Source organism: Leptinotarsa decemlineata, unplaced genomic scaffold, assembly GCF_025532065.1.
Source record: "Leptinotarsa decemlineata unplaced genomic scaffold, Ldec_3_MD MMD2_tig00026307_RagTag_RagTag, whole genome shotgun sequence".
Classification (NCBI taxonomy): domain Eukaryota; kingdom Metazoa; phylum Arthropoda; class Insecta; order Coleoptera; family Chrysomelidae; genus Leptinotarsa; species Leptinotarsa decemlineata.
Genome location: NW_027412681.1, coordinates 6,068,172 through 6,085,049, shown reverse-complemented (window position 1 = coordinate 6,085,049; position 16,878 = coordinate 6,068,172). Strand labels below are relative to the sequence as shown.

The following is a 16,878-nucleotide window of genomic DNA, read 5'->3' as shown; positions in this document are numbered from 1 at the left end:
AATATTCGTTAATGAAACAAGAGAAAATGAGACGGATGAGACGATTCAGAATAACCATAATTCGAAATTGAATTCTAAAAAATCTCAGCTGATACTTTTTGGCCCGAAACACAAAACGTGGGAAATTGAAGAAAAAATTGAGATCAAACTTGGATAAAACTCACTACAAATAATTATTGAAAGCAAGAACTTGGGTTTGTGGCTAGGGTGCTGATCTGAGATTTCACGAACATATAAATTAACTTTTTCGTAGCTCGTACAGTATCTTACGTCAACTCTGTCAAAGTAGAGTTATTATAACTTTCAAATTGAAGTTGAAACTTTGCGAAACCCTCATATTGTCTAGATTTGCATATTGCGATATAATCTACGAGCCTGCTTTGATAAAAGTTGATGTAAATCGCTTACAAAAAATATAAAACAATTGATTTCATCTTTCTTATGGTGTGAGAAAATTCGACCATATATCCCCAAGTTCGAGTCAGGTTGGTTACCAATTGCTAAAACCTGGTAGTTCCATCTACTCGTCAATACACATACATTCCTCATTCACAAAAAGCCAAATTATATTTATGAAATATATAAAACTTTCAAATCTCAGAATAATTCAAGGACACGAAACCGTCACACTTTATTACACTGGACAACCTGCAGTTTTATTTACAACTCTATCATACAATATAACGCTCTGCTCAGTGAATTTAGACAATACTATATATATAATTCCAAGAAAAAGTTGAAAACATATCTGAAATCTTCTGGTTAAGTTGTAAAACAGCCTCAGCTGAACTTGGCCCTTTCATTGTTTTTTGTATCTACTTCTTCTTTATAAACAATGTATGTGAATAAATAAATCCCATTTATTTTTTCCACCGTAGTGTGCACTGGTCAGGCCATATCCCTCGAAACCCCGATACATTCGGGAGGGCGCGCCAGCATTATCAACCAATAATCACTCCCCACACCGTGTGCTAAGTGGTCATTGGGTCCGAGAATCATGTGTCCCGAGCAAGTGCAGTGAACCAAGAATGACAGCCTTCTGCATCTGTCCGGCTAAGATTTCTGCCTTAGTGCAGCAAGTCGGTATGATTTTAAGATTCGAGAGTAGGAAGGGCATCATTCCACCAAGGGCTCCAATAATCAGAAGAACCATCTTGACAGAGTGGTCTGGCTAGAGTCTGCGGAGTCAGAAAAGAAAATCTCGATATTTCATCTGTTTCTCCTCCTCTTTTCGGACGATATTCGTCCCGCCAGGAGCTGAAAACTTCACGACAGATATCGTTTTGCCCTGGCGATCGAGAAGGACTACATCAGGCTTATTAGCTCGTATGAGCCTGAGGGTGGGGAACGAATAGTTCCAATAAATTCGGCACTTCTCGTTCCCTACAACGGATTCAATATCCCCCGGAGCGTAGGACAACACCGGTGTCTCGTCGAAACCGTAAGAGTGCCGTAGATGGTAATATAGCACTCTTAGGGCCGCGTTATGTCGATGGATATAGGCCGAGACCGCATATGCTGAACATGCTGATAGCAAGTGCATTAGGGTCTAGGGCGCCTCGCGGCAGGCCCTGCACCTTGTGTCAGGAACCTCTATACCCATCACGCGACTGCGGTAGGCTAAGGTGTTGAAGACATCATCCTGGCAAGCCATGATGAACCCCTCAGTTTCCGACTTCACCCCACTCGACCTGAGAAAAGCGAACGTCAGGCGCTTTGATAAGCCAAGGTCTCCGATGTTATTGAAGAAGACCCCATGCATTGGCTTATTGTGTCTCAGTAGAAGTAAGGTGATCTCTGCGGCTTTTATGTGAGCTTTTGGCTGAACGGGTTCCAACTCGGTGACAGAGTCGTGGTCACCTCGTTCAGAGTCGAAAACTATACCGAGTTCATCAGCTGCTCGGGCAGCTTCCCTAAAGAGAATTGCTCCAATTCCTGCTCTCTCATGGTCACGGACCATGCAGAGAAGGGGATCCGAACTCCTGACGACTTTACAGGCTGTATTCAGTACCATTCTGTCATGTAGACACTCCAAACTCAAAAGTCCACGGCCTTCCTGTTGTCGGGGGAAGTACAACCGTGGAACGGACGATTTGAGATGCAAACTCCTATAGAGATGCATAATTTTTCGGGTCTTCCCGACGAGTTGATACAGCTCCTTCCGAGTCCACTTCACTACTCCAAAATATTTGTTGCAGCAAATTATTATTATTATATTCAAAAACAGGTCAAATGAGACGAGCGGGTGAGGGAATTTGTTCAAGTTGCTGCGAAAATCATTCTGTTTGGAACTCACCACTCTTGAGCATTTAGAATGGAATGTGGATGAATGAAAATGACTTCGAACAAAATCTGAAAACAGAGGTTCACGAAGATAAAATTGTCCATTCCATTACTATCCTTGCAAGTAACCGTCGAAGGATATTTTTTGAATACTTGTATAGTAAACTTCTGTGTTCCCTAGGAATCCACATTGTCTCCAAGCCTCTTTTTATTGTATATCAAAGGCTTATTGAAAATAACCAAGAATCCCTTCTTTGCTGACGACAGCACACTGCGAATGCACATCTTCACCGGCAGCAGGTTGCATATCTTAATTAGGATCTAGAGATGATTTCGAATCGGGGTGAAAGTAAACAGGTTCAAAACCCTGGCATCGGTTTTCTTTAAAAAGATAAATATCTCCAAACTTCATATCAAAATGTCAGGACAGACAATTTTGCTTTTGCTTCGATACGTTTGTTGGGGGTTAAAATTGACACCAATATGTCTTGGCACCATCATGTCGCTGGAAATGCAAAGGATGCTACTCAAAAACTTGGAACACTGTTTCTAACCAGAAAACTGTACACACCTCAGCAACTTTTGATGCTCTGTAAAGCTCAAATCAGACCTTCGTTGGAGTATTCTTCTCATGTATGGAGCTCCGCCCTTGAGCATACCCTCAAGCTGCTAGATTTCATCTAGAAAGGAACCATCCGCCTGATTGGAGACACGAATATCACTTGCAACCTTGGTAGTCTGGAACATCGAAGGAAGGTTAGAGATTTGTCACTCTTTTATAGATACTTTCACTGGAAGTGTTCGAGTGACTCAGCACATTCGAGCGGTACATATCAGAAATATGCGACGGACTGTGGCTGCTCATCTTTTCAGGTTCAACTCAGTACACTTCGAACTTCACTGTTCAGTAACTCTTTCATCTGGAGAACTGCAGAATAAACTTCCCGAGAACGTTTCACCTAATGAATTTGATCTCCAGCGATTCACATCCAACCTAAATCGCTACTTTCGCACAGGCACTGCTCTTAGAACGCCTCAAGTATTTTTTTGTAGTGCTTGTATTTTGTCTAAGAAAAACTGCAACCCGTGAACTTTATTTGGGCTCACACTTCTCCAACTGATCCAAATGATTCCAGCTTCTAAACGAAGTCGATTACTTCATTTGGTGAGTGATCTTCCAGGTCAAATGGTACGCTCAAAACATAATCTGATCTTCGGCGATGTATTCACATAGTACGTGCTACCATTGCATGGATTTTCCAATGGAGAATATTCTCCTCTAACTTCAATATACCATGGTATATTCTACTCAAACTAGTGTGTCGATACCTTCTTAGGTAGTTCTCTTGAGATGCATTTCAGGGAGGCAACTTCACATGGCTGCAGGGTAATAACTACATTCACAAGACAGTAAACTCTCGCCTAATCCTGCACATTTCCGGTTCTGGTGCAGGTGTTTTCAGTCGTACACCCAGGACAGAGATACCAACCTCCCTAGGAACCTATGCGACTGTATTTCAAGCGGAAATTCACTCTATTGATTTGTTTGCAGAGAGATTGGAAGAATCCAACCTCATACACAAGTCAATTGAAATATTCTCGGATAGTCCAGCGGCGTTGGAAGCTTTTGGATCCTGCCGAGCAACGTCTAAATTGGTAGCAAATTGACAAAAACGACTCTCCTCAATAGGAAGACTTAACAGATTATCTCTAGTCTCGATTCCTTGCCATACTGGCCCGGAAGGCAATAAGGCTGCTGATTCCCTTGCAAGAGAGGGTGCTGCAAGCAGCTTCATCGGACCAGGACCTGTCATTAGCATCGCTTTAGGCTTTGCTGAACAAACATTGAACACCTGGATGGCAAGAAGATTTATGGAATTCTGGCAGAATCTTCCAGGATTGGCTCACTCCAGATCGTTTATTCACCTTCGAAGTTTGATACCAAACAGTTGTTTGGTACTACAGTTTGGTACGACAGTAGGAATGAACTACAATGTCTAACACGCCTTCTTGCACTGTCATTTGAATCATCATATGCAGAGACTCGAACTATCGAAAGACTGTGTGTGTGTCGCCTCTGTTTGGAAAATGATGGAACAGCAGAGCACATATTTTGTGCCTGACCCGCTGGGAACCGAATCAGGTTTTTAGAGTTCAGCAGAGCCGTACTCTTTCATCTAACCTGAAAGACTACTCATCATACAGCTTCGTTAAGAAACTGAGTTCATTTGGTCGAGTGTGAATAGGTGTGAGCTCCAATAAACCCTTGCAGGTTGTGGTGAAAGGTCGAATAGACCCACTCACTTTGGACCTAACCTAACCTAGCCCGCACATCATCTCCTTCGGCAGCCATAACGGCCTACCTACTGAAGAGATTCTAGGTGATTGATCAATATTGAGGTTGTGGGATGTTCATGGTGGAAGATTTCCGTCTTTATGACCACAGTAACCTTTCCATATGGAAGCATAGTGAGTCAGCTACGCCTGACGATACATCATTGTCTTCTCCTCTGGTGCAGATTCTGTTTCTGCTGCTCAAACATTTGGTGCAAGACATATTCATATGATATACTGCTCTTGAGAAGACGATGTGTAACTTCCAGGCTGCACCACCTAGTCCTCTAAGTTTGTTCAAGAGTTGGGTAGCTCCTGCTATTGATTCGAGCACATTTGGCTTCTTTCAGTTGACGCCCGTCTCCACTATAGGTTTGGGTTCAGATTTTTTTATGATCTAAAAAGGATCCCACAAGTAGTAAGGAATATAAGTTCCATCGCCGTGACAAGGCATTCTTTGACGACAGGGCTCACAGTATCCCGAAGGTTCCGTGAATGACTTTGAGTGGACTGGAAGACATACATCCTACTGGCACGGATGCACACAACTTAGGATGAGGCATCATTCAAGAGGATCCTCATCTCTGCATTAGGGTCTGCAAAAGAGCTTTATACTCGTTTAAGACATAAAGGGCTGTCGATATACATTGTTGCATTTTCTGCTGATAAGGTCATTGTTATTCAGGTATTCAGTGAATAATTCTTCGATTCAAAACCTGTTCTTTCAAAGTAGTTCTTTGATTCGTTTCTCAGACAAGCCGTTCAAAGATACATGGACAGACACTTACAACTTTTCAGTTCTTCACGAGAGCAATTCAAATATGAACCGGACTTTTTTTTGTACAATACAAACTACAGAAGAGCAAGTATTCTTATTCCGCCTTATTTGACAATTTTCAGTTCGATAATCAATATTTCTTCCATAAAGAGTTCACTTCATTTTTGGTTTATGTGGCTAACTTCAAAGTTGCCATCACTGATCAACGTTCCTAATACAAATCAAGTGTATTTTGCATTCATTATTGGGATCTTCAATAGTAATTTCGTTCATATTCATGATGAAAATTTTTACAAATCGTCCACGTCAAAATGTAAATCCAAATCATACGAATTCTGAATAGTAGTCGCTTATTTCTGAAATGTCACTAGTTTATAACCTTAAAATAGAGAAATGCCACCAAAATACGCAAGTATACCTGACATTGTTTTCAAAATCGCAGGCTGCAGCTCACCCAAAATTTTTCCCTCTTCGACACAAGTAACGTCATAAATATTTCATCATATTCGCCCTTGAAACCTCTCCAGTGCGTCCCTCAACTCTCCATTACTTGACAGCGACTCCGGTGCAATTTTTACTCTCACGCCCAAAATACAAGTAAATGCGTACTCCTTCTTGGCAGGAGCCGAGAAACGAATAATGCTCCGCATCCATACAGTCGAGTCACATCTTGTCCTGACATAAATCGACCGAAATACCGACAATAAATCATTCCCGAGCCTGAGAAATGGCTGCGGTACGAGTGTGGATGTGATTGACACGATTACGGCGCTCTAGATTACATGTCATCTTAGCCGACTTTTATTTTCGTTCATTTGTCAAGAAAGCAGCGCGGTGTTGCAACGGGTCGCTGCATAGATCCGTGAAAAATGGAATCGGCTGCCACGAGGGGTCGAGGGATGTGGCTGTTGGAGTGAAACGTTTCAGGAAGGTTTCCTATCAAACATCCATCAAGGCAAAATCTGGAAAGGGAAGGTGTCAACTTCGGAACGGAATAGAATATCAATTTATACCATAATCCAGAACAAACTTCAGATGAAACTTTTCAGTAAGGTCAACAGTAATGTCCAGAACATGGCAATAACGTAATGACAGACAAATTTCACTTTTGAATGATCAGTTGAGGTGAAAATGATGGAAAAAAGGTTCAACTGAAACCTCTGGAGTAGATTGAATCCAAAACGAACTATTTTTCTAACAACCACTAATTTTTTCATCTCCTGAAGTCGCCAGCTTGATAGGTGAAACATGCGTCGAGAAGATAAATATATTCTTGGCGATTACGAAAAGTGCTTGTTTTGGAATAATAATGAATAATGAGTTTATGGGAACTAGTAGAATCCCGAATAGGAATTATTTTGATTTCTTACCAAAAAGTTGGGGAAAGTTAAATACTGCAGTATTTTATGACCTATCGATATTTTTGACTGTGTGAGCCATTAAATTCTGCTGAATAATCTAGGACTCTATACCTTCAGGAACTGGAGTTTTAGATGGAAAAAAATCCCACCTGTATCTCACAAACTGTAGTGTACTCAGCCCAAAAATCTCAGGTATTTTCGTCGAATGTGGAGTCCATACGATTCGGTGCTTGGACCAGTTCTACTCTGGATTTATTTTGAAGATTTCAATCAACATTTTCTCCACAATTTCTCCAGGTGACACAAGCACATTTGTTGTTCCATAGGAATGGTCTGACTCGTTAATTTCTTGCTCAAAAACATGTTTCTTCTTTGACCACAAAAGTAAAGAAGCAACACATCATGTCTGGTTTGATCTCGCATATGAGTACGTCTTCTGGCTAGATGTAGTGCTTCTTCCATCTTTCTTTTCATCTCGTCTAAGAATTGCTCCTAGTTCAGTCTGCGATCTAGTATGATCTCTAGATATTCAATCCCCCTTGACAATCATATCTTTTCACATCAAAGTAATAGAAATCCCTCTATCTTGCCCTTCTTCCTATTATTATCTCAGTTCATTTTGTTATATTATCCAAAACCCACAGCATGCGTGACCTCAGTATATCAACATCTTTGCCTGAACACGAATGACTGAATCGTCAATACAGCCTAGTTCTTTATATAAATTGTGGTTCAGATGTAGTAGCTCAGTCATCGCAAGGTTTCACGAAAGTGGGGACAAGATCTCCCTGAGGAGCACGATTTGCTATTCGTGTCATCACAGTTTCTCCTATAATGGTCGTTCACACCAATATTCCTCCAAGCATGTTCATCTTCAAGGGTTTCTTATAGAACCAGGTACATCCTTGGGTCTGTTTAACCTCATCGTATTGCTTTTTTTGTAGCCTCTTTGAGGGTATTCTGTATTCATTTAGTTGCGCTATAGAATGCTCTTCAGTTTGTTGCCTCATTCTTGCCAGATCTTCTTTCCATCAAGCTGACTGAAGGATGGTATTCATTGAACATAGATATGATAGTATCAATTGATCTTCTGCCAATTTTATGTCTGTAGAATCCCTTATTTCAAAACCCAACCACTCTGAGCTCAAAGGCTTTCTGGTTTGTTTTTTTGGTGTTATGATGAGGAGGATAACGAGGTTACGGTGCTCGTAGCTAACTTTTATTTTATTGATTAGTCACTGGTTGTGACGACTTCTATTTTTTGCTGAGCAGTAATTATCTTTTAGTCATCCAGTATTCAACAAGATCTTCTCTGTGGTAACTAGTCCAGTTCTTTTTCGAAACGTCTTCGTGTAAATTTCCCATTTCTTGATAGATTGCTTGTAGCTGTATTCATTTACTATCCTGTATTACCGTATAACAATAATTTTAAACAGCTGGTTAACGGAAAAACAGATTTCAAACAGATTTTTGAACAGATTTTAAATTTTATTTATGACGCGTTTCCCTACACGTTAGGGAAACCTTTGTCAAAATTTTTGCTCAACTTTTTGTGTTTTCGAGTCGAAAAACAATGTATTGTTCATGAAGCTTCCCAGATTGCCCTCGTCTACATGTACATTACCAGCACTCATTGCATAATAGTCGATATCCCATTTTCTTTCCATCGTCGCAATCAATTCCTCAAATTTCACTTTCAACTCGAAACATATTGGAGATCGAACATATTTTGGTCCTTCGAGCCGGATAACTGCATTCATTATAGAATCTGTTCAAAAGACACTACTACATTTCTAGCTATACATTTCAGCCGAACAACGGCAATCAGTGCAAGTTTCCTTTTTGCGAAAAACTTAATACCCGACCGTTCGTAAATAAATCACTAGAGTACACCTCGAGAGAAGCCCATTAGCGAAGACTGTTGCAACTCTCCCGACATTATTATCCAGCATCCGGTTATGATAAACGTAAGACGATATATCAAGGCCGGACGCCCGCATAGAGGGCGCTGCACGACTTTCAACTCCGAGTTGCATCCTACGTCCGGGTGCAAGGAGCAGGATGGAGGTCCTGAAATATTTCTGAAATGTTTCGCTGCGTTTTCGCGTGATTAATGAATGTCATCGGCGCCATGGAAAAGGAAATAGAAGCTGCGGAGGGTAGCAGTTATCAAACTACAGTTGATCGAAGATTTTCTCACTCGGAAATCACCAACGAAACAGCTGTTTTGTGCACATATAGTGAGTGGGCTCACTTCGAGACTGTATGTAAATCAAATTATCTAAAAGAACAATTCATTTAGGCCAGTCTAAACTTACCTAAATCGTAGGTTAGTGTACTGACACCTATAAAAAAATAACTATTCTGGCTAACATGGAAATGGAAATTTTCTGAGTTTACATTTGAACATGTTGTCATTTTGAGTTGAAGCTAATCTGATTAATGCTTATTATATACTAGCCTACCGATATAGTTTGGCATGGGTACCAGAACATAAAAAAAATCTGTTTTAAATCTGTTTTTCCGTTAATCAGCTATATATACGCCTATATTTCATTTTGTCATAGTGTCACATTTGCTTGTTTATGAAGAAGAAAGACATGCTTCTGAAAATGAAAGAAATGGAAGCTTCGCCGTCTAGAGAGTTCTGATACATTTGAAAATATTCGAAAGCATTTCATAACATTCATTCTGGAATATTCTCCAATGTTGTGAAATATTCAAGAATAGTTCAACATTAATGTTGTTCATTTCATATAAACAAACCCATTTTCTGACAGCATTACTATAAATTCATTTCATTAGTTCGGACTTACATTGTCTGATATTTATTTATTTATTCAGCATAAACGTGAAACTCCTGTTTTACAATGATTGAATACAAAATTATATAATTAGTACCCTACACAGTGAAAACCAACTAAAACTGATATATAATCGCATTACCAACCAACATAGTAAAAACATAATTGAATACTTCCAAAGAGTTATGGAAAAAGTTGAGACCTGACTCGTTAGAGTCAGGTCTCAATTTCAGAATTTCAGGTCAGAATTCTTGATAGGGGACTATAGTGTCCATAGAAACAATAATAAATGAAATGTTAGAACGACAAAATAGAGCTTCAAATGTCATTCTTTTTAACGTAAATGAAGTGAATGAAGCCAACAACAGAGTTAGGTTTGAAACGGAAAAAGAGACCTTAAAGAAATTATAAACTATGGGGAAAATTCTGGTGGTGAGGAATTTAAATTCTACAGGTTAGGAAAATTTAGTCAACAAAAATCTCGCCCAGTCAAAATTTGCTTTGAAAATAAAGAGGTTGCTATTAAATTTATGAAGGAAAAGCAAAAAATCATACAAAAAATACCAAGCATCCGCATATATGCAGGTCAAACAAAAAAATAAAAGGTGGTAATATATATATATATATATATATATATATATATATATATATATATATATATATATATTATATTATATATATAATGAAATACAGTCTGGAACAAATCATAAATGAACCAACAATATGTACACCAACAAGTGAAACCCTAATCGATTATGTAATTACCAATGACCCAAATATTTTTGCCAAAGTATACAAACTTACTGATCATGATACAATAACTATTAACATTAAAAGTAACAACAGACCAGTAAATGTAGCTTCAAAAATGTACAGAAAATGTACATTATCACATGATAAATTTGAGATTGATTGATTGTAGATGGCCAACAAATTGCTTAGATGTAAACACTACTTTTGATAAAATGTAAAAAAAATTACATAAAAGTTGTTGATGAAATTTGCCCAGTAAAAACATTCGAAAATACTAAAAATAGCTTACCTTGGTACGATAAAGAAATACATGTAAAGCCAAAAAATCGTGATAATGCTTAAAAGAAATTTAAACAGTGTAGTAGAAACATGGAGGAAAAATAAAATCTTTGGAATACCTACAAAATATGTAGAAATGAAGTTAATAACAGTCTCAGATTGAAGAGAAAACGTTATTACGAAAATGCGATTGATTTCCATTATGGAGATTGTAAACAAATGTGGAAAACGCTAAAACAGTTAATTCGAAATGAAAATCTTGCATTTACAAATACAGTTATGAAATTTGAATTTAGAGATAGAGTAGTGATTGCAAAAACAGAAAATGTTTCAATGAATATTTCATATCGATTGTAGGTGATATAATTGATACCATAAATTATCATAACGAATGGTCCGTTAATCATCCCCCAGAAATAAAAACTAACCTTGAAAATTTGAGTGAAATAAGTATAAAGGAACTTAAAATATAAGTGCTACCCTGGGAAATGAAGGTAATATACATGATGTTATGAATGGTCAGATAATAAAAAATACCATTGGCACTTGTGGTTTTCAACTACTAAATCTTATTAACACATCCTTCTCAACAGGATTATTTCCAAATGAGCTGAAAACATCCATTATAATACCAATTCCAAAAGTCAAGAATTCAAATGATGCAATGAATTTCAGACCAATCAACACGTTACTAGATGTTGAGAAAGTAATTGAAAGAGCAGCATATAACCAACTCATTGATGACATAAATATTACCAATATTTTCTTAGGGAACCAGTCAGGTTTTCGTAGTAGACATTCTTGTGAAACAGCCTTACAACTGACAATTACTAGTTGGAACCAATTGACGGATAAAGGAAAGTATATCGTGGCAGTATTCATTGATCTGAAACGAGCATTTGAAACAATAGATAGAGGTATTTTTGTTCAGAAATTAAAAACATATGAAATTAAATCAACTGCTTTGAAATGGTTGGAAAGCTACCTGAGTGATAGAAAACAGATTGTGAAAATAAATAACCATTTTTCTACAACAAGGCAGATAAACATAGGTGTCCCACAAGGTAGTGTAATTGGACCTTTACTATTTATACTATACATGAATGATATCAACTGCTCTGTTAATTGTGAATTTATTAATCTTTATGCAGATGATACTCTGTTGGCAGTTACAATAGAATCGCCACTTTCACCGGTTATAGCCAACATATATATGGAATGATTCGAAACTCTGGCCATTGAAGAAGCCCATAAGACGCCCCGAGTCTGGTTGAGATATGTTGGCGACACCTTCATAATATGGAACCATGGGAATACAGAACTAGACACCTTCCTGAAGCACATCAACAACGTAAGTGCTTCCATCACTTTCACAATGTAGAAGAAAGTCCACAACGATTAGATTAATATGGGGCTTCTGTGCTGAACAGCCACTACACAGGTCTATTGTGTGTGAAGTCCACAACGAACTGCCATTCTTAGACGTATTGGTGAAGAGGACCGACACTAAATGGGAAACATCTGTATACCGAAAACACACTCACGCGGGACAGTATCTGAACCAGGAATCCAACCACCATTAATCGACTAAGAGAGAAATCAGCAAGACACTAGTAGACCGTACTTTTGGGCTGAGTAATACAAAGGAAGGTCTCGAGAAGGAACTAGCCATCATCAAAAATGACTTTTAACGGAATGGTTACTTCCAAAGTAACGGTGGAACAGCAAGCTAGAAGACAGCAAGACCTTCACGAGGAAGAGAAGCCGTCACAACCAGTACTCTTTCCTATATCGGAGGATTGTCGAAAAGGATGAGAAGAATTGGGTCTGAGTATAACATCAAAACCTGCTTCAGATTTGGGAAGACTATCCCAAACACGGAAACCAGGCCATGATACGTGGACTGCAATTCCAAGAATTGCATTTACCGGATACCCTACTAGTGCAAAGAATCATATATCGGTGAAACTAAGAGGCCATTGAAAGTTCGCATTGCCGAGCGTGTTTGGACTCATCAATATAATATCAAATGGTCTCAAGCTGAAATTATCTACAAGGTGGAACACTGGTTTGAGAGAAAATTCAGAAAAGCCTCATATATGTTGTCTAACAACGCATTCAACCAAGCTAATTTATAGATACGCAATATATGCTAACCTATAATCAAGCGGAACACAACCAACTCTCGCCAAAAGGTCAGCGTCCGCTAAAACCGATGAAACGGAGATAGGGAATAGGGGATAGGTGAAAGCACTCGAATGACCTATAAATAGCCAGATCTCGGAGGAATAACTCCAGTCATCACCCGAAGACGATTGTAGATACTGACAATCAAAACGTCGTGAATTAACTTGGCTTGGAATCTTTTAATTTCCATTTTTCCTTTCTTGTTAATAATTTTTATTATTTTTTTAATAGTTCAATTTTCAATTGTTGCCTGTATTTCATTTCATTGTTTTAATTAATATAATTGTTATTTTTCAGTTATCTTTTTAATTTTCATAGATTCTTTCAAGGATTTCAAATCAATGTATGTCATATTAGACAATGGAAGTCCAAACTAACGAAATGCACCATGAAACATTGTCAACCACCTTTAAACAAATACTATAAATTCTCTCATTCATGAAAGTGGTCTTGTACTCAGCTCAATATCGTCAGATTTCTGATCTGACTTTTTGTGAAAAGATCAAAATTGAAAATTCAAATCTTGAAACGAATTATTTAATTCTTTTCAGTTGTTCCTGTTGGAGTACCAATCGTAACTGTGGACAGGGCCGGTCTTGAGCATGGCCGACCTCTGATTGCTGACTGCCATGCTCCTCCTTCCTACCCAGCTGCCAATATCACCCTCTACGTCAACGACGAAAGGGTGAGTATTTTTCGTTCTTGGAAATATTTGACAAAAAGGTTGCCAGCACTTTGTTGAATTACTGAAGAAAACAATGAAGGGTATACGAATGGGTATTGAGTAATCTGGGTGAAAACAATCACTGGGTATATTTTATAACTATTTGAGAAGATATAAAGCTTCAAATCCTTTTTGTAGAATTTAATATCGATATATATATATATATATATATATATATATATATATATATATATATATACAGTGTGACCCATTTAAAATGGAACCACCCCTGTAGAATGTGCATTTTTCAATCAATCTCAATTTTTTTTTATTGAAATATTAAGCATGAAAAACTGTATCTTGACACTGACTTTCACAATTTTAGTTTCATTTCCAAGGCACTCTATGGTTTTTTTTGTTTGTCAAAAACGGCAAAAGTTTATTAGGCAATTTTTGTTTTCAAATTTGACTACACCACTGGATTTGTAGTCGTTATAAATGAAAACTGTCAAATTTTCATTGAAAAATATTTGTTAACAACGAAGTTACAACAACTTCAATTTTGGAAAGAAAGTATTTGTTTGTAATTTTACTTCAGATTATAGACATATTTGAGATCTGACAACACTGTCATCACCAAGTAGAACACCAGTGAATTTGTACAGTGAAAATCCGAAGTCAACAGCTCAATGCGTTCTACAGTTATAACTCCTGAAAATATGGTAATGTGAGAGATTTGTGGTGCAAGCGTTTTGTAATAAAAATCTGACTACGCCACTGGATTTGTGGATAATATTCCCTTAAAATCATTCATTTGAGTGTAGGTTACGAGAAGTGAAAATTAAAATAAAAATTGAATAATTGAATAACAGAAAATTAAAAGTTCATTTTCAAGTTACGCAGTAGTAGACCAAGTTCAGAATCTCATGTCATGGGATCTCCCAATTGCGATCTCCAAATGGTCATACTTGTAAGCTTTTTGGAAGTTTCCCAATAATAAATAATAGTACTTTTGTAACAGCGCACCTGGAAAATCACATTTTATGAGATTCTGAACTTACTCTACCTTCTTCTATAGCTGATGAAAACAAAATGTATACAAACAAGTTTCAAAGTATTCATTCAACAATTAATTGCCATTAAGAAAAAACTGATACTAAAATAAACATTGATTTAAAACTAAACATTCAAATTTTTGTGGCTTCTACCAAACCTCCATTAAGTTCAATACATTTATCGTATCTCTTCCGAATATTGTTTACACTATTTCTTATTTGTTGAACTGTAATTTCGGCACAAGCTTGTCGTATCCTTTGCATGAGTTCAGCTCGATTCGTTGGTCTTGTTCTGTATACTTTTTGTGTCAGAATACCCCACAGAAAAAAGTCTAATATTGTTAGATCAGGCGATCTAGGTGGCCATTCAATTAAGTCACTACCTCGTCCTATCCAATGATTTGGAAACTGGTTATTCAGCCACTCTTTAACAATCCTCGAATTGTGCACGGAACAGCCGTCGAGCTGAAAATATAAATTTACTTGTTACCTATTATTCTATTTTGTACTATACCACACCAAACGTTAACTTTTTCGGAATATTGACTTTTACAATTTATGATCCAGTGCGGATTTTCCGTAGCCCAATACCGAGCATTTTGCGATGAAACTACCCCATTGGTGCTGAAAGAAGCTTCATCACTAAACATTATGCAGTTTAAAAAATTTCTTGTATTCAGGTACTCGCCTTGTGCCCACAAACAAAATTCCATACGTTTCACTTCATCACCTGCCTTTAAAGAGTGAAGAAATTTAGGTTTAAATGCTCTCATTTTGTTTTGTTTAAGACATCGTCGAATAATCTCTCTCGGTAAGTTTAAATCCAAACTGGCGACTCGTAAACTTCTATTTGGGTGGTTTCTAAAATAATCTAAAACAGCACCTTCGTTTAAATTTCTTCTTCGGTGATTATTTTTTAAAATATGTTTGCTGACTGCACCGGTTTCTTTAAATGTTTTGTTAATTTTACTGACGGTGCTTCTGTCAATGGGAAGTCGATTTGGATGTCTGTGATTAAATATCCTAGCTGCTTCTCTTTCACTATGATAATTGTCCTCAGAAATTCTCACAATTTCAATTCTTTCTTCTAATGATAATTGCAAAGCCATTATTAAATGCACGTAACTAACAACTATTATTTTATTTATGATTAACTGTCAAAATCACAGCCTACTGTTGATTTATTATAAAACCTTTGCATAATGAGTTCAGCTTCCTCAAATTATTGATATCTCCTCTAAAAGATTGTTTTAGCTGAGTTATGAAGAATTTACAGGGAACAATTTTTGTCCTGCTCTCTGTTTTATTATTGAATAAATGATTTCCATGCTTTAAATCAATTTGATTTTAGAGGCTATGCGGAAGAATGTACTAAGTACTGCATAACTTGAAAATTAATTTTTAATTTTCTGTTATTCTAGAATACACTTCTCGTAACCTACACTCAAATGAATGATTTTAAGGGAATATTATCCACAAATCCAGTGGCGTAGTCAGATTTTTATTACAAAACGCTTGCACCACAAATCTCTTACATTACCATATTTTCAGGAGTTATAACTGTAGAACGCATTGAGCTGTTGACTTCGGATTTTCACTGTACAAATTCACTGGTGTTCTACTTGGTGATGACAGTGTTGTCAGATCTCAAATATGTCTATAATCTGAATAAAAATTACAAACAAATACTTTGTTTCCAAAATTGAAGTTGTTGTAACTTCGTTGTTAACAAATATTTTTTTAATGAAAATTTGACAGTTTTGATTTATAACGACTACGAATCCAGTGGTGTAGTCAAATTTGAAAACAAAAATTGCCTAATAAACTTTTGCCGTTTTTGACAAACAAAAAAAACCATAGAGTGCCTTGGAAATGAAACTAAAATTGTGAAAGTTAGTGTCAAGATACAGTTTTTCATGCTTAATATTTTAATTAAAAAAAATTGAGATTGATTGAAAAATGCACATTCTACAGGGGTGGTTCCATTTTAAATGGGTCACACTGTATATATATATATATATATATATATATATATATATATATATATATATATATATATTATTTACTTATTGTGATTCTTATAAAATCAGAAATGATTATTCAATAACGTAATAATATAGTTAGCTCCCTAACTATATTATTAAAGGGAAGCTGTTGGAAGGTAGGTAGCACTATATCGTTTACTTAAACTATGTCTGAAATTTTTGGTCTCTCGTAAATAAGGGATATTCTATATTTATATCATCTTCATACCGTACGAATCATTATAATCGAAATATCCTACTTCACAAAAAACTCCTAACTGTTTCTAATGTGTCCCATATCAATGTTACAAATCCAAATTATGAAGAGTTGGAAGTACCTATGAAATATCAGTATT

General features: G+C 36.9%; 1 protein-coding gene across 1 annotated transcript in view; it reads left to right on the top strand.

The window, feature by feature from the left end:
- The window catches only part of LOC111504397 (uncharacterized), an 859,110-nt gene that overhangs the window by 698,660 nt on the left and 143,572 nt on the right, over positions 1 to 16,878 (top strand). The window contains exon 4 of the mRNA XM_074181189.1: positions 13,331 to 13,464. Within this exon, the coding sequence (XP_074037290.1) occupies positions 13,331 to 13,464 (134 nt within the window). The remainder of the gene's footprint in view (positions 1 to 13,330; positions 13,465 to 16,878) is intronic.